This window comes from Amblyomma maculatum, chromosome 10 (assembly GCF_055883805.1).
Source record: "Amblyomma maculatum isolate TAMU_Amacu chromosome 10, ASM5588380v1, whole genome shotgun sequence".
NCBI classification, from domain to species: domain Eukaryota; kingdom Metazoa; phylum Arthropoda; class Arachnida; order Ixodida; family Ixodidae; genus Amblyomma; species Amblyomma maculatum.
In genome coordinates this window covers 2,436,946-2,456,063 of record NC_139353.1, presented here as the reverse complement: position 1 = coordinate 2,456,063, position 19,118 = coordinate 2,436,946, and the positions used below count along the sequence as shown (strand labels likewise).

The 19,118-nt window shown below is 46.5% G+C and overlaps 1 protein-coding gene across 1 annotated transcript in view; it reads right to left on the bottom strand.

Moving 5' to 3' along the window:
- LOC146175383 (serine/threonine-protein phosphatase PP1-beta catalytic subunit) overlaps positions 1-15,791 on the bottom strand; it is a 35,795-nt gene extending 20,004 nt beyond the window's left edge. Inside the window, exons 1-3 of the mRNA XM_084581724.1 lie at positions 15,631-15,791; positions 10,727-10,858; positions 9,037-9,372 (exon numbers count right to left, since the gene is read on the bottom strand). Of these exons, the coding sequence (XP_084437850.1) occupies positions 9,037-9,372; positions 10,727-10,858; positions 15,631-15,682 (520 nt within the window). The 5' untranslated portion in view covers positions 15,683-15,791. The remainder of the gene's footprint in view (positions 1-9,036; positions 9,373-10,726; positions 10,859-15,630) is intronic.
- Between the last annotated feature and the right edge of the window lie 3,327 nt (positions 15,792-19,118).

Genomic DNA, 19,118 nt, shown 5'->3' with positions numbered 1-19,118 from the left:
CGAACTGCAGGATAACATGTGCAGTAACCCCCCGCCGGGGTGGCGCAGTGGTTACGGCGCTCGACTACTGTTCCCACAGATGCAGGATCGAATCCCAGCCTCGGCGGCCGCTTTTCGATAGAGGAGAAAAGCAAGGCGCCCGTGTGCTGTGCAATGTCAGTGCACGGTAAAAAACCCCAGGTGGTCGAATTCCCGGAGCCCTCCACTACGGCGTCTCTCGCAGCCAGAGTTCTTTGGGACGTTAAACCCCGCAAAACAAACCAAACATGTGCAGTAGCTGATAATTCACACACTCACAAAGAAAAGCATCATATTTTAACGTAGTGTGCGTATATACAGCTAGTTTGATAGTCGGAATCTCTAGCCGATCGAGGAAGGCCTGGCCAGGATTTAGCCCGCCCTCATTTTCTTTTAAAACATACTGCTAGAAACTCGATGAGACGCTTGCTAGCTTTGGCTACAGCATTTTCAAGTCAGTTTAAGATATCTGCGAAGGTTCTTCTCGTCTGCAGCTTGTGACATTAGTCTCTTCACCGCGCAACGTTCCTATGGGCCCACGTGCTGCCTCCTGCAACCTTCCGATAACTTAATTGCTCTCTTCATTTCTCCGACCACAAAGCTTCCTTCATGACAGTCAAGAACTGTTAGTGGAATGTTCCTTGAAGGAATATGTGTGAAAAATAAAATAGTTGTCTGTCATTGTACACGCATGTCTTGCTCGAAACCTTTGCCTCAATCTATCGACAAAGGTGAAATAACTGATGAGCTGCGCTCAAATTTCCCTTTAGGAAGTAACGTAATCATCAGTAAATTTATTTTAACATGCCTTTTTGGAATGGGGAGAGCATACCCAAACCGAGGTGTGGAAGGTGCCTACAGCGGCAGAGTATTTAGGCAAAACCCTTTAATGGCTCGCGGCCATGATTGTGTCCGTCTGTCCATAATGTTTGTTTTATGGCGTCATCAGTGTAGCATGTCATACCTTGAAATTAGTGACATCATCAGCGGTGTAGTATGTTGTGCCTTGAAATTAATGACGATGTCAAAGTAGTGTAGTATGTCGAACCTTAAAATAAATGAGACATCATCAGTGGTGTAGTATAGCGTGCCTTGAAATGAGTGTGGCTATGACGTCACCAGGCGATTCACGCTTATACAAAGCTGACCCCACCGGGCGTTCAATGTAGGCGTCCGTCGGGGCCTTTCATTTGGCGCTTCCTCGAACGCCGCACCAGACAGCATATAGAAGCAGACACAGTACAGCAGGCATCAGCGGCATTTCAAATTGGTTTACAGGAAAGAAAAAGTACAGTATCTGTCACAATTCTCCGCGGACACCTTAACCAAGGCATAAGGAAAAGGAGGAAGGTGGGAGTTAAAAATAGAGAGAGAGGTGCTGTAGTAGAGGGCTTCGGACCACCGCGAACAGATGCTTTTGCCTCATCGCACTTCAGTGGTCCAAAGTGCCCCTTAGAATTTTTTAATAACCAAATTTCTCTTACGTCGTTCAGGTTTGAACAGCACAGTGCCACAAAAGACAAGGTCCCATGAGACACATAAAAAGTGCGATACGATCTGTAAATTATTTGCACCTTGTTGGTACAACCAATGTGGCTGCCTCATGCCATCTATCTGCTCTGTGTCATTCCAAAGAAAGAACACAACTAAAATTTGGTACCTGCACTTTAACAGGCGACTGCCTCGAGACAAGCATAAAAGAAGATTTGCAAATCCTTGTAGCTCCGCCTTCGAGGCAGTGTGAATGGCTCCTGTCCACCGATCCTCACGCATGTAAGCATGATTTGCTGCTTGCTTAACCATGAATCCCCCAATCTTATTTCTCTCACATACCCATTAGTGGCAGCTCCTGCCAACTCAATGTCATGTCACATCAAACAACTCCATCTATGCCCAGCCACCTGCTTACTATTTCATTTGGCTTCCACCTGTTACAGCTTTCATTTCAGCTGATAGGCATTTTCAAGTGCTGCCCTCCATTCCTTGGGGTGCTGTTTTAATTTTCTCATAAATGCCCTGGCCCCAACTGTTCCTCTGGCCTCACTTCAAAATTAATACCACATAGCTGTTCGTGGCAGACATACTCCACCCATTCCATTCGGGCACTGTGCTGTAGTGTAGCTATCGGTTGGAATTTTCAGTTCCCATTCATTAAAAAATGAATGTATTTCTTTCACAGTTCATTTCAGAACGCACTTCTTTTTCCAGGAAATGTTTTCGAAAAGGGAATTGCCATCATTTCTTCAGTGCAATTATTTGATTCAGTAGTAGCTTATGCAAGTTTTCGCGCCACTGTTCTCGCAGAGGTCCACTTAACAGATAACAATGATGCAGAGCGTCTGGACATGTAGAGTATCAGACCAGTACCCGAGTATGCACAACTGCATTATCACTATCTCGCTACACTCCTGGTTTCCATACTCCATTAACAGACCCTTTCACTGCGTAACTCCTACTCAACAGCCAGCCGGCGCTGCATACTAACCTCTGTCAGTTAAAACCGCATTCCCAAACCCAATTCCGTGTACAAAATTTTTATCTTAAACGAAAACGACCAACCCCTAAGTATAGTGATATAGCAGCACAGTACAATAAGGCATAGAGGCCTACTGAAATGAAATGTACTAGCCGAGAAACACAGCAGCAGCCAAGCACAACAGGCAATAAATGTTCACAACACATTCCACCAAATTTTCGTTTCTAGTTCCAGCAAATGCAAGACACTCCGATAATTTTCATGACGTTCTGGCTCTCGATAGTTCCACACACATACATCATCCTTGTAAAGGGTCTCGGATTGTGCAGGCAAGTATATGTGAAAAGGAGGTAGCAGTGAGGAGAAAGTCCGAGCCTCAGAAACACTAGTGCCACAGTGCCTTTCTGCATAGGACATTCCTTCTTTGGTGAAAATAAAATGTGCAGATTGATTGAAATCCTAAATAACATTTGCCTACTTGAAGCTAAAAACTCATGTGTAGCCTGCAGGTGACCAGGGAAAACCAGAGTGCACAAACAAATGCCCCAAAGCAGCACATTGGAAGTGCCGTCCGCCTCTCGAGGTGGCATAATTTATTTTCGTTTCTACACCTCTGGTCGTTTGTACTCGAGTCACAGGTACAACAAAATTCTTGCCAGTCATTACTCAGTAATTTTATAGCCCAAGAATTGGTGGTGGGTTGACAAGTGCACAGCAACGCACAGCTCTTTAATCTCACCAGTTGCCAAATTTCCGACAAGGTACACATATTAAAGGGGGGACACTGGTCTTTTTCGGCCAAAAAATAACCAAAAGAATTGATTTTCTGATAATGGCATTTTTGGAATCTATTATTCTTAAAGTTCAGCAATTCTTCCAAAAGTCAGTACTTTCAGCATAATACAGTAGAACCTTTTTATAGCAAAGTCAGTGGGACCACCAAAAATCTTTACTATACCAGGGTCTTTACTATATCGGCGGTTGGTGATAACATGGTCCTGAAGTTGCCGTTTGGTAACATATGGCTACTTCCTGAACATATCTTTTATCTCTCTGTTACTATCTTTTCATCCCATTTTTTCAGTTATAAGATTTTTTGTTCAGATCTTGCGGAAGTACTTCATCTTGCATAAGGGCAATGTGGCTATGAATGCTTGATTTCATGTGAAAACCAAAAACGTTGCATGAACACTGTCATCTTCGCTTTCCTTACTAAGAACGCAATAGGTGAGAAATGTGCACGGCAGTCAAAGGCTGCAAAACCGCACATGCTGCACGTCCAGTTCTTGCCACTGCTGCCTCGTGCTACATAGTGCTGTGAATGTTCGGTCGTTTCTTCCCTCCCCTATTTCTCATTGCACTTTTACTCTCCTTTACCTTCTGAACGGGTCACGCTGCCTTCTTACCATGTTTGTAGACAGGTTTACTTCTTTTTTTCATATGTGCTGCATGCTTTCCCTCACGGCTCCAAGGCTTACATAAAATTGTCTTCTTAGTGCTACTAAGCCTAGCGGTAAAGACAAAAGAACACTCGGCGATGTCATTTCGTGGGAAGGCATTGCCGCAGCCAGAGGCACTTTACTATAACCGATTTCTATACAAAATGTCTTTACTAAGAAAGGGGGGAAAATGTACAGTTGTCTATGGAAGATGAACTGGGACTTTCACTTTTCCTATATCAGGGTTCTGCTGTATTGAGTTCAGATCGTCGCACAGGCAGAATTTGCGCAGTAGCAGACGAAAAAAAAAAAAAGCAGATTTTTTATTACACGGAACTGCCGTTCTACCGTACCGATCTCGGCCATGTTGGGCTCGTTTGAAAGAGCACACTCTGGGCTTCAATTTCCTGCTGCTGCTGCTCGCCTGCCCTCAATGGCTACTGAGAAAAACCACAAACAATACAAAAAGGATGAGTTCTGTTCACTGCAAAACGCACGCGACTGCAATCGAGCCACTTGATTGGCAGATTCTGCCATGCGTCGTCTGCTTGGCCCATCGGCAGAAGTCCAGCCCGCCGTTGCAAAATGCCATTTTGTTAGAAGACGTGATCGATATGAGACCACGCCTGTCACAAAATTTCGCAAGAAAAAGAGTGCGTGCAGTGACAACTTCCAAAGCGTCCAGCGTCACTCGAAAGCTCCAAGGATGTGCAGGAGTCAACGGCGAGCGAAAACGGCACCGCGGTTGAAGTACGCCTACCGAGCGCGTAGGCGTCAGCGCCAAGCGACCGCTGCGACACGATACTGCAATCTTCGGACTTGGTTGAAAACCAGAAAAAAGCAAAAAATGATACAGCAGTTGGAGTTGACCGCAATGACGAAGAGAAAAGTCTGCCTCATCGACAGCTGTGGTGCCCGTCCTACTGACGATACAAATTATCACAGTGCAGACGACAGTGCTCAGTACTGTGAATTCGGAGTGCCTCAATGAACTGTTGTGTACCGTGAAGCTCAAAGTGTGTGGTACAGGCTTCAAGAGGCGATCGTGAGTACAGTCTAGCGGAGAAATTGCTTTTGGTGTGCACAAAATGCAGAGGCATTTCATCAAGATGGAGTTCACTGCGCGTGCAAGGCAGCCAAAAGATAAATCCGTTTGCCGTGAACATTTTTGCTGCACTAGCTCTGAAAATTATGGGGAATAGACAAACCGTGCCTGGAATAGGCACACCCAAATACTGAGTGAGCTCAGTATGGATCCAGGCCTCCAAAACATCAGAAGGATGGCTGAAAAGGACAGGCGTCAAACCGCAGAGTCTGTACACAAGTGTGCCTCGGCTGAAAACATCCATCGGACTATGGAAAAGCAGCATTCAGGCCAGAACAAACAGTCAGATTACATGCCTGGTGCTCATGTGCCCATAAGATATGTAAATATACATACATCTTTCTGAAATTTTGAATAAATTATACCTAGCTTGTTTTTTCTCTTTTTCTCGAAATGCAAATTTTGGTCACCTGGCTGTTTTAGTTCATCGATATCTCTGCATCAAGAAGACAGAGACACACTTTCTTTCGCTACAGGAAGCTGAAAGTGTGAAGAGTGCAACGATCAAAGCAGGGTTCTTCAGTTAACCTTCAAAAATATTTTGTTTCAAAGTTAATTCAAGCATAATGGTCCCAACTGGAGTGATGATATTCCAAGAGCTGTAAAATTGCTAAGGATAAAATGGGAGTCATTTTACAGTTGAACCTGGATATATCGAACACGAAGGGGATCGCAAAACAGTTCAATATATCGATCATTCGACATACAGAAATCGGCTTTGCCACTTGCGATCGTGAAAAATGATACTGTATTTGTCGTGTAATCAACCAACTCGAATAATGAACCCACTCCCCACTTTTGCCCCCGAGAATTAAAAAAAAAAAAAAAAGCATTCGGTGGTGGCTTAGGTCCTAGCATTCGCAGCTCATTTATTGGCAGCGCGCCAAGAGAAAGCGTCTACCCCGGGCTGAGCTGGCTTGTCCGCGCATGCGTAGTGCGGGCAGCTGCAAACGAAGACCGGGAAACTAAGAGGAAGGGGAGAGATAAAGCTAGGCAGAAGAATGGACACATCCTTGCGCTTCGCTCTATCGTGTTTTTCCCCTCTCTCGAACACCATGGCTGCATTGGTTTCCCCTCGTTCCTTCACGCACATGGCTTGCAAACGTCACGTGCCAATGCGGCAGCGATCACCGCAGACGTGGGCGCCTCTGGGGAAAGGGCGCGGTGCTGCCTAGACCAGCCGTCGCCGAACTGTGATCTCTCATTCCTTCTGCGCGTGGCTTGAAAACGTCACGCGGCAAACGGCCGAGGGTGATGCGATCGTCTTTGGGGAAGGCGCACCGTCCAATGCGTGGTGCGGAGTTCGATATATCGAATGACTTGTGAAATTGAGTTTGATATACGATGCAGCTTTCCTATACTTTTACATGAAATTTTCAAGGAGATATTCCACGAGTTCGATATAACCAAAATTCGAATTATCCGGGTTCGACTGTATTACCTAGGCAATTTTTTCTCACTGAGGTACTAATTAGTGACCAATTAATATATCAACCTAATTGACTTAGAGGGGAAGATGTTGCATATTTGAAATAGCAATTTCATCAGGATTGGCTTTAAAATGGGGAAAATAGCTTTAAGACCAACCAGTGTCCCCCATTAAAGGGCCACTGTTCGACAGTTAACAGACTGTTGCAAAACCAGTGATGAATAATGTACACTATGTCCGAGTTGCTAACTTCGAGACTGCTTACGAACGCCTGACAACAAATTGAAACAGATGAAATAAAAAAAAATCGGGGTGGGATGGCCAAAATAGGTTTCAAAGCAGCTCTTGGAGCTAGAAAATGCGAGTTTTTAAGCCGCTATGGAGCAATATCAGAATTTTGGAGCAACTTGAGAGCATGTGGCAAAATCCCCATAAAAGTTTTAAAGGCCTTCACTACCCCCTTCAGAGTTCAACGCAGTAGAAGTGGTGCCTCCTTACAAACAGCCCCACTATGTTTGGAGAATGCTTCACAGCACAAACTGAACAGCGCGTGACCACCATGCACTTTTATAGCATGCTGGCAGATGCACATGGATGTAAGCGAAGGAAATAACCCTAGGCATTATAGAGCGAGTGAATGCCCCCTCCACTCCGAAAAATAGAAAACCAGTGATGTGCCAATCAGCATTCGAAACTGCGCGACTGGCCGATGCACATGCTTGACCGCAGCCGTGATATGGCACAAAACTAAGAAAACCAAAACTGCACCACTGAGCTGCACTTCAGAAGTGGGAGACCATTGCCAGCCTGCTAGAAGTGCCCGTGCACCACTGTTCCACTAAATTCAGCTTTGGGAGGACAATTGCGCCAACTGCTGGCTGCGCCGCTCGTACCTTGATGCGATCTCCCATCCCAATTTACCTGTGCAAGCCCGACCATGTCCGAATTAACAAGCAACCGGCCAATGACATCAGACTTACATGGGCCTGGATGGCACTCCTAGTCTGAATCAACAAGGATTCAACAAACGAGTTTTCAACCACTGCACTGATGCCACGGCAAGCAGTGAGAAGCAAAATCGTGTTGCGTTGTGTGGCCTTTTTGGTGCAATTTGGACCAATTTAATGCTTTTGGTACAGCACAGCGCAGAAAATTGAATTTGTATCATAATGGCGCAGCTGTCCCACCCTTGAAAATTTTGCAAGATAACAGTCCCGAAAAATAAATTTAGAGGTGAAGCAAAAAATGCTCTTGAGAATGTAATGGCTGACGTCTTATTTAGCAGCTTCCTGATGGTGCTGCCATCTGCAAGCACCAGCAGAATGGGCACTAGGACCAGTTGCTTTTTGAAGCATAGAGTTTTTAACTGATATGTTGAAAGAGCTCTGATCGTGATTACAATGAAACTTCGTTAATATGTACCCGCTTACCAAGTAGTTGCGGTTAAAACGTAGTTGTGAAGATTCCCCGGCTGAGCCGCTATTGAACCCCATGTATTGGTTGACCACTTAAAGCGTAGTGGCGCGTGAAATGCCTACCTGTTAATACGCACTTTTTGTTGCAGTTCGGCTGACGCCACGCTGCGACGCAAACCGTTTTCACCTTTCCAAAAAGCGTTATGAACATGCGGACTGCCGGTTATACAACTATAGTGTACTAGAAAGTATTCTAGAGAAAGTATGTGGTTATTTTGACCATGTTCTAACGAACACTGTTCGCCGCGGTGATGTCCATGTCAATAGACAGCCCGGAAATCGTTGGCCGCTTCGATATCGTTGTTGGCAGCCCTATCGCAGTAACCATCAAAGCCAACCCAGCCTCAGTACCAATCTAATCCAACCCACCCACGTGACTTCGCGCTACGCATGCAGGTGTGCAGTTGCGACGTAGCGAACGTAGCCTATCTTTCTTTCTTTTCTTTGTGGATGTAGTATGCAACCGGTGATTGCATTGTCTGTATTGAGCTGTGGTGTTTTGCGAAGTGGTTGTTGCGTGTGTGTGTGTGTGTGTGAAAAGGCGGCACTATGCCCCTCCCCAAAGCGACGAGGATATTGAGAATGAGGACAGCGGCGATGACTTGAAAAGAGCCAATTCAGGCCTTACTGTGACGGAAGCCGCTCAGGCATAACTGTTATGAGAGCGTTCACTGAGAAGATGGGCCTTATGAAGAAGCTTGATCGCCGTCTCGCTGATTTTGAGACGGCTGTTGTCGCCGCGTGACCGCCACGGCGGCAAATGAAAATGACCGACTTCTGGTTGGCAGGACGGGAATAAAGTGCATGTACGTGTATTCACGGGAAATTTACAGTGCCTGGTTTTTTTCTTCACTTTTGGAGGGTGAGTAATGGCAAATTTGTAGTAATCGGTTAAGGTGTACTGACAGATTGTACATACTTTTGCCGCGTCCTGCCAACTATGTATTAATGGGGTTTTACTGTACCATCCTTCACGAAAACAACGGTGTTGCGAAATATGCAATAGGCACCCATCCCAACATTTCAGTTCAAGCCACACAAGGAGACAAGATGGATGCTACCGCGCATCAAAATGCAATTTCAATGATGCTCACCCCCGTGGCAGCAGAAGATCTTCTCGTCAATAATGGCGGCAATGGGCAGGCAGTTGAAGCAGTCGGTGAACGTCTTCCAGAGCTTGATGTTGTAGCGCCGCTTGCACTCGTCGTAGAAGCCATAGATGCGGTTAATGGAGGCGCATTCGTGGTTTCCCCGCAGCAGGAAGAAGTTCTCGGGATACTTGATCTTGTAGGCGAGCAGCAGGCAGATGGTCTCCAGTGACTGCTTGCCCCGGTCCACGTAGTCGCCCAGGAACAGGTAGTTGGCCTCAGGAGGGAAGCCGCCATACTCGAAGAGCCGCAGCAGGTCCGTGTACTGGCCGTGAATATCACCTGTGGCAACACCACAGTGAACGACAGCCCCCCTGGGGATCTACTGAAATCATTGAGGCATCATTTCAAGTTTTGCCTCCATCAAAAAGGAAAATGACTGGACAGAAGAATCCTCATTTGTGGCAACAATCTTGCCAAGCCAAGCATAAGGTGGCTAATATCTGAATTACGGCAATGAATAAAGCCCTCATCAAGAAAGTAGCATACTTCCATTAGACAACAACACTCCATCCTGCCAGTTCATTTTTGAGATGCCTTATGACACCAGAAATTTTTTTTTTAAATTATGGCAAGACACTCAAGCTCCACCTCTAACGGTATGATACAATAAGTGCAGGCTACCACGCCACGTATAAAGCTCCGCTTTAAACAAGCAATGTGCCCGTGTGGCTTAGGGGTAATGCGAATGCAACGGTACTGGCAGGCTGATTCTATTACCCTCCCATATGGAAGGAGAGCGCCGAGTTGGCAGCTCCTGCATCAGGCAACCCTACGGCCAGTCAAAGTGCGGCCATGTCAGCTGCCAGCCAGCGCCATGCTCGCGATTTTTGCTCACAACAGCGGTGCCTCATTTTCAGTGAAGGGGCCCTTTAAGACTAGCATATGAATATGCAGTTCAGCCTTATCCATTTACCAGCACGCTCTGGAACTGAGCCTAACAGGCTATACCAGTCTTGCTAGCCCATTTTAATGCCGTTTAGATGAAATGGTATTGCCATCCAATGTTATTAATCAGCTACTAGGAGGGAACATTTAATGCCAATATGCTCAAATGACGTTGAGTTTGAGGAACTCGACTGTATTTGATCTCGAACCGAATGTATACTCTGTGCACCACATATGCAGCAGCAAATCCCATTTGCACCATAGAGTTTTTACGTTTAAGGTTCAGAGTGGGTTTCTTCCGGAACACCTCGTAGTGGAGCCAGAATATTTTCAGTCCTTTTCTTTTTTTGTGACAATCTTGAAAGGCGCTTGCCACAATTTATGAACCCACCAGCTTTAGTTTCATCCTCCCCGAATGTTTTCAATAGCCTTCTGGCACCAGTGTGGTGCCATAATGAGCAAAAACTATTTCATAGCAGCACATAGCAGGATTTTTCATTTGATGCAGTTTGGCAGTGCTCTTATGTTAAAGGGTTAGCACCATGGGAACAGAAGGTCTTAAGCTGTTAAAAATAAAAAATACAGCACCTCCTCCTCCTCACAACCTGGTAACATGTAAAGATGAAGCATCTACAGCTGCATTGTCTCCCAATAGCAGGCCAGGGGCAAGAAAGGTGTCGTAGGTAAAACTGGGCAAAATGCTTTTCCTTCCATTCTTCCACACACCCGAAAGGAGCAACCAACTCACCACAAATCTTAAGTGGGGCCTCGAGCTCAAGCAGGATTGGCTGGCTGAGGAAGATCTCTCGAGACTTGAGGCAGAGGCCCCGCACTTCCGCCTCCGTCAGTTGCACAGTCTTCCCTGGGCGGCATCCCCGGACTGCGGGCAAGACACAGCCTCCTGTCATGTCACCCTCTCCATCCTCCGTGCTCTCCACCACAGCACAGACTAAACTTCCGGCCGAGTCTCCACTTTTGCTACAGCTTCAAACCCCAGGTAGCACATGTCCTTCCCAGAAACTTCTGCAGGTTATGCACCTTGGAACAAGAGCACAGAGACTGCAGTGTGCGATATACAACACAGCCTGCATCCCACCACAGCCCGGCAAGCGCAGAAGGTGCTTCTCATGGCACACTGACAATATCTATCGTTCTCAGGTAATTTTATGCGAGCCAATCCATAACAGTGTCAGAAAACTGGCTTTGAACTGAAGTGAACGATGGAGTGAACCATTTAGTGAAATTTAAATATTAACCTATTTGCTCAGTGAAGACAATGCCCATTGCTGCTGATCGGTTTGCTTCCTATCATTGCTGATGACCAAAGAATCAAAATCCAGTGACACCTAACTAGCCCAAAATAATATTCCCCTGGTATGTTCTAGTTTACCCTTAGACATTACAGGCACCCTGCGACAACAAGCGGTTGTCCAAGTTAACCACCCTAGAATCTGACAATTCATTTGTCACACAACAGCAGATGAGTACTATTTGCAGCCTTTGCAATACCCGGTCGCCAAAATGTCACCAACAAAAATGTCAGCGAAAGGCACAACGATCAAATTTTCTACATAACCTTGAAACCAGATATTTTCCAAAAAGGAGGAAGACTGCAGGAGGTAAGTAGTGAAACGGAGGTTTGCCGAAATGTTTTGTCCCCACCTCGGAGCAGTATGTCCCTTTTGCTGTATAACCTGCTGCCATAACACCACACACATGGTCAGCACTTGCTGCCAAGGCAACATGACTCACAATAAAAGCCTATTCATGTTTAAACAGTTACAATAACACTGTAACACTGTAATCAAGTGTTTGAACTGCCTCTGCCAAGCAAGTCAAACTGGGAGAAAAATGTTGGCAAGGGCTTTGCTACCTAAACCTAACAATTTACAAGCAGTTAGCAACTAAACATATGAGTAAGAGGATGCATGTACCTTGCAAGCAAACAAAGCACAGCAGGCTGCGTGATGACTCAAACTGCACCCACTACACCAGCTGGAGAGCAAGGATAAATTCAGCATTGCAAGCAAAGCAATGAATTCCTCAGCAGCAGATGGAATGAGGGGAGAGTAATTGATGATGATGATGAACTGGTTTTTTTTTGGCGCAAGGGCATCTTAGGCCAAAGAGCGCCAAACACAAGGTGAAGTGTCAACTGAAGTTAATAAAATGTCCGATGTGTGGTGTTTATGATGAACTTAAAAACGGTGGTGTATAGGGCCTAAAAGTTATTTCGGAGTGTATAGTCTAAAAACAGTGGTGTATAGGGCCTAAAACATTGAATTTCGATGTATAGTGGTCCAAGTAAAAAGAAAAAGAAAGCTATCTAAGTAAAAGAAACGGGCTTACGCCCACGTTGATGAATAATTCCGTATAAATAAATAAATAAATATAAATAAAAATATTTAAAATATTTAAAATAAATATTTAAAAACTCTATCTAAAGAGAACATTGGATCATCACCAAGAAAGATGGACGGATTTGTGGGTATATGTTGCTTGTGCAATTCGGGAAAATGACGTCTCCTTTGCCGTTGAAGTCTCGGACATTCAATTAAAACATGGATCACTGTTAGTCGGTCTCCGCATCTCGGGCAATGTGGTGCAGGAGAGTTTGTTAAAAGGTATGAATGTGTTGCATATGTGTGACCTATCCTCAGTCTGCACAGAGCTATTTAGGGGAGAGTAATTAATATATTCACATAGAGCAACAAGGTGCTGGGAGGTGCATAATGCAAGTGCAGGCAGCAAATTCAATGCCACTGCAAAACAGTGGCATCCACTAGGCTCAGGCCTGTCACGCGACCAGATCAAAGCTGTCCCATCTAGCCTCGCACGACACAAGCATTCCACAGCTGGCAGTGCTATGCAACTGCATAGAATGTCACATGCGCAGGCTCTCCCCAGACGCAGGCTTAAAACACTGATAACTGAAAGCCGCATTCCAATGCCCCCGAAAATTGTCAACTGTCAGCACGAAGTCCTAATCCTTGTTGCTGGTACACTGATTTCCTGCAGCAAACATACAATTCTGCCGATATCTATCTCTGCCCAGGAGTGAAGGAACAACAAAAGACAGCGGTCATCTTCAACTTGTGGATGTGCCTCTTGACACCCAAATAAAAGATCACTTTGGAGTAAGCCGCAGCGAAGGATGCTACGATGTTCTCTTCCCTAAGCGGTGACGTTAGACGCCTGTGTTTGTTCCGACTCCGGACCATGTAAAAAAAAAAAAAAAAGAAAAACGCACACACACACACACACTTTCCGGTTTTCGTGCTGCACGGATTAAAGCCCCCCTCCCCAAAGAGAGAGAAGCATAAGGCGACTGAAGCGAATGAAAACAACGAGGAGGCAAACTCGTCTCCGACAAAGCTCCAGAAAAAGAGGGGACGGACCCGCGCAACCTCGCTCCCCAATTAGGCGGAACAAATAACTCCTGCTGGAACGGGGCAACTCACGTGAGCTCTGTGCGACAGCGGCAAACTGCTTGTGGGCACAGTGGGGCTGCTTTTCTTTTTTGCTTCCCCCTTTAGTTTTTATTTCAGAAACCGCGCGTCTCGGAGACGGCAGGGAAGGTAGAGGCGATGGTGGCCCGTAACCAAAATGCAACACGGACCTAGACGAGCATCGTGAAAGGCGGTGAGAAGGCGTGCTCCCTCTTTCCACTCTAAGGGCCGACAAAGGAACGGCCCCAGCTAGCCGCCGAAACGCTCTGCCCTGCCAATTAGAAACAATAGCCGTGCAAAAACCGGCAGTGATTCATCATCACTGACGCTAGGCGCGTCGCATGCAACAGTCGCACCTCAAACAGGGTCTCCCTCGACAGCCGCCTACAAAACACGCCGGACAGAATCTTCCCTGCAGGCGTTTTTTTTTTTTTTCATGAGCTAGTTATTATATATACTCCCCAATACCGTTAAAATCTAAGCCTGTTCCCCAACTGCGTAAGAAAAACACTCGACCCTTATCAAGCCGCCCGCGGCTAATGCGGCAAGAGCGGCTGCAGCAAGGAAGAGGCATTTGCGCCAGGGATTTATCGGGCGTGATAGTGAACGCTCATTGGCGGACGGACTGATCGGAAGAATTTAATACATGCAGCTATTGCGCAGGACACCGTTCGATCGAGTCGTCTTCCAACGGGGCAGCCAGGTCATCTGACCGCATGACACTATTCTCCCTTATTCGCGTCTGCTGTCCGCGATCCGCAATTATAAAGACGCCCAGAAAACGAGCCAGGCGCCCCCGGGTCGATTTCCGTGTTTCGCAACCCTAGAAGAGACGGAAACGGTTTACCGGCAACGTGTTTATAAAAAGGAATAATGGAGGAGGGGCAACTCTAGACGCAGCGCGAAACCCAGCACAGGTATTTGCGCAACAAAACGAAAATAAACGGGCAGACGATGATGCAGCCCTATTTGTGCTGCCGCAAGAAAAAGAATGCTGCTAGCACGCACGCCCGCAGTGTCGTAAAAATAATACGAGCAGCATAAACCACCAAGGCGCGTCGCCTTACGACCGCCGGCAGTAGGAGACGCTGTGAGCCGAAAACGCCGGACGCGGAGCTCGTGCCCTACCCTCTCGTCACGCCAAGTGACGAAACACCCGAGATTCAAGGTTAAAATACACGAGGAGCACTTCGGAGCCTCTCAACACAGCTCCACTCCACCATCCATACGCCGCCGGGTAACAGCAGATGCTAAGCACACTCGGCATTAATCAGAGTTCTTAGTTTTGTCTTTCATTCTCCATTCGACAGCGACTCGAAGCAGAGTTGGAACCCGCTCGCCCATGCGCCACAGCCGATTCCAGCCAGCACGCTACGCTCGAGGCGAGCGACAGCTAAGCCTACCCACGACACCGACACTGTCCGGCAATACCGACGCGGCAGTACCGACCACCGATTGGCGAGGAGACTGACCCGCGCGATGCACCGTAGAGCTGCCACGCCACAGCCCGAAACACCTGAAATCGAAGAAAACTGCACTGCGCAGCAGTGCTTTTCCGCTCTGGGCGTCTACAGCCCCTGGGCAAGGTGCGGCGCTACAGACACAGTCGCAGGTTCACGGACTCAGCTTGCAGACTCCGCAACCGTGGCTTATTCACAGGGCGACGCAAACACGAGATTCCCGCTCGCGTGCATGAGATACACGCCGCGAAGAATTCGGCGTGGGTAGGAAAAGAAACAATCGAAAACAACGCCCCAGCTTATCACAGGCAAGACCGTACTACCTATCGTGCGCACCAAACCCCGGGCATCGGCCATTTCTTTCAGGACGCCTTTCCCCCCTTCCCAACAACCGCTCGCAGCGGCCGAAGTAGGATGCTCGAGTTTTGAACGGACCTACGAGCTATTTTGCGGGTGTGACCAAACTTGCACCGACTTCAGCTACATACAAAGAAGAAAAACTTTTTACATCAAGCGTTTAAAGGCGCGTTTCTCAAAAAAACAAGGTAAGAAAAAACTGATGAAGTGCCTGCTCAACCCCGCGGCTATACGAATGACAATGACAGCAAAAAACCTGTCGCTGCCGGCGTCCAAAATCAAGTCGCATTTCACAAGAACCACAGCTAGAAACCGCCCGGTAGTAATTACGGACACATGCTTCCTTCTACAAGCGGTTAAACCGTTCAGAAGCAAGATTTACTCACCTTCTAAGAGCCTGGAAATTATGCTGTCTACGTTCAGGTCTCCCTCCGCCATTTTCACCCGCTGATGACATCGAGAGCACCCCGACGGCGCATGCGCTAGAGCTTGGGCGACTGTCACGCTGCTCCGCACGGAGCGGCGAACACACGCAAACCGGCTTTTCTTTTTCTTTTTTTTTGCGCTTTTTTTGTGAGCTTTTGTTCGCTTTTTTCGCAAGCATCCGCTTCCACGGCGGCTTTTTGTTTTGCTTTTGGCGGCGCTTTGGCGCAAGCAGATGGCTTCCGGAGCGGAGTTTAATTCGGCGAGCTTGTTTCCTCAGCTATATCCCTTCGGAATGGGAAATACCTGTCCATCTCGATCGGCCCAAACACCATTTGTTCGCCATATATATAACCATAAGGCATATCTAACGAACTTATAAGAAATATATAACCAACTTAGCGACGACACATTTTGATAAAACGTGAAAGGCGTAGCCGGAGCTGCCGGAGTTCAATTTCACCGCGGTCTGCGTGTTATTTCCGCGTCACGCATGTCTCAACAGCACATCTTCCTAAACAGCCAAAATTTTGTTTTTAAATATTTTATGTGACTATAAATGATGCATTTGAGCTTTTTTAATGCTAATTTCCCTGAGTTGCGTCGAAGATATCAAAATATATACTTAAACTGTTTGGCTATGTTTGATATATAGTGCTGCTTATTCAGAATCGCAGTTGGAAATAATCTTTATAATTCACCATGAGTTCAAGGACGTCCCGAAAAGGTAAACGATGCACAACTTATTCCATGGCACATAAACAATAAGGAAGCAATGGCAGCTTACTGCGCAGTGGTGTTCGCATATATGTTGTCGCGCATATGTATACCCACAGCTGTAGCTGTATGTATACCGTATGTTTTGGACAATAGGTAAGGGCTACATATTATTTCATATTTTAGGATTGTTTATCAGTTATCACAATGGAGCATGCCTTGTTGACGCGCTTAAATGTGTTTTCATGTTTGAAAATGGCAGACATTCCTAGCAGCCAAGGGTATAATAGATGCTCATTAAGACATGCATATGAAGGAAGCCAACGGTCATTGCACCTAGGAAAGCTTAGGGGAATATTTTGGTGTCGATCAATCGTAAATTACTTTTTTTTTTTTCTGAAAAATAACTTATAAAACGGTAGGAAACAGCTACATGCCGCCGGTGGGATCCGAACCCACGACCTCTATCATGCGGAGGAATGTTCTTATTCCATTCCCACAAAAAGCTGATTTACAACATTAATTATGAAACACCATTCAGGTGCTTGTTTTTTTATTCTATTGATGTTTGTATTTCACAGAATTATCAATGCTCTCATCTGACGATGAGCCCGTGTTTTGCTTTGGCAGGCTCGTAAATTGAACTTTGCTGGTTATTGTGTTGCCAAAGGCAGAGTTTTCAACGATGACAGTTTTTAGCGAGGGCCCGCGTTATAAAAATGAAGAACAGGCCTCCAGGAGCTCCACCTGTGGTATAATTACTTTGACAGATGTTTGTATTTCACAGAATTATCAATGCTCTCATCTGACGATGAGCCCGTGTTTTGCTTTGGCAGGCTCGTAAATTGAACTTTGCTGGTTATTGTGTTGCCAAAGGCAGAGTTTTCAACGATGACAGTTTTTAGCGAGGGCCCGCGTTATAAAAATGAAGAACAGGCCTCCAGGAGCTCCACCTGTGGTATAATTACTTTGACAGATGAAATGAAATATTTTTGTTTGTGTTTATGGAAGTGTCTCCGTTAAAAGGCGTTTATGAGTAAGCCAATATACGTGGAATACACGGCGGAAGCATATACTATCTGACGAAAATCTTTCTGCTATTCTCCCGGAAAATCGACGCCTGCGAGTTGCGTTTACCCCATGGAAATGAAATACATATAGCTGAAGATGAAAATTAGGACTCTATGTACATGAGATCCTGCGCATAAAGTGGAGAGGATGCGACTAGCATCAACTTGTTCATTCTATATACACAGTGCTTTTATGGCGAAAACCAGGAGGGAAGTTGCAGCTGGTTCTTCTTGTTTATGTGCTACACGTAATCATAACGGCTACAATAAAAAACAAAAATAAAACACATCTTTGGAGCGTTAGCTCTACCGCTCGGAGTACAACTTCGCATTTCGCCTCACTGGGTCCGAACGACCTTGACCTAATTAAAGCTAGTGTACCCCCCAAACGTGAGACAGACATTGCGCATTCCTTTCCTCCAAAATCAACTTAAAGACGCGGTGGCTCAGTGGTTAAACCCGACCGCCCGCGGCTGCGTTCGGAGGCGAAGCGTAGAGGCGTCTGTGTGCTGTGGAATGTCAGTGCACGTTAATCCCCATGGTGGTTGAAATACTCACTGCAGTGGGTATAGTCAGTGCCTCCTGAAGGAGGCTGATGCTGATTCGGCCATTCCCCTTTGTATCGGGGGATCACAAAGTTCTGGATCAGGCCAGGAGATCAGGCACTGGTATAGTCTGGCTGATGATGATGATGATGACGACTTTTTCTCGTGGAGGAATCGTGTACAACGGTTACAGTAGAATTTATGATGTTGGTTTCAATTACTCCGCAGCACTACTCTCTGCAGTGGGTATAGTCCCGCTGATGATGACTTCATCATGGTGGAATTGTGTACGACGGTTACAGTAGAATTTATGATGTTCGTTTTCCTTGTCTGAATGTTCCTAAACTCTTCCAGTCGTGTAGTTAAGCGTGGAAGAAGACCAGGAGGCGTACTTGAAGGTGATGACAGCAGAGCGTATATTTACAGCAGAACGCATATACATACGCTTTAATAAAGTATTCTATTACTATATATATATATATAGTGTGAGCACTGTGCGGCGCTTCATCTTCCACACGGCTGAACCGGCTGAACGTGCTGCTTCATCTTCATCCTGCTCCCTCTTGTAGATACCCATCGTCATCGCGGAGTGTGGTTGGCTGCAGTGTGCGGCCAAGGCTTCAGGTCTCCAATAATTAACTTGATCCCCCAAGTCCGACCTTCGCGTTACCTTACACGTGGTGGAGGTGCGCCTTGATTTCCCCGCTGCTTCGTCACCTGCATCCACCTAGAGCTCCGTTCTGGCCGCCGTTTGACCCCGACCACCATCGTCATGACTCAAGAGGGCCACTCCGCTATTCCGGCTTCTACCAACTCGACCCCAGCTCCCCTTGCCACTTGGACTGTCAGTAGCCGTCAGCGCGACCCGTAGATGTTCGCCGGTCTCCGCGGCGACGACGCTGATGACTGGCTCGGCAGCTACGACCGGGTCAGTGCTTTCAACCGGTGGGACGATTCCCTTAAACTAATTAATATGCCCTTTTATTTGACGGATGTGGCCAAAACGTGGTTCCTAAATCATGAATCGACGATTCCGGACTGGGCTACCTTGAAACAAAAGTTACGCCAGATTTTCTGCGCTCCTGCTGTTCGCACGGAGTCCGCCAAGAAGAAGCTAGA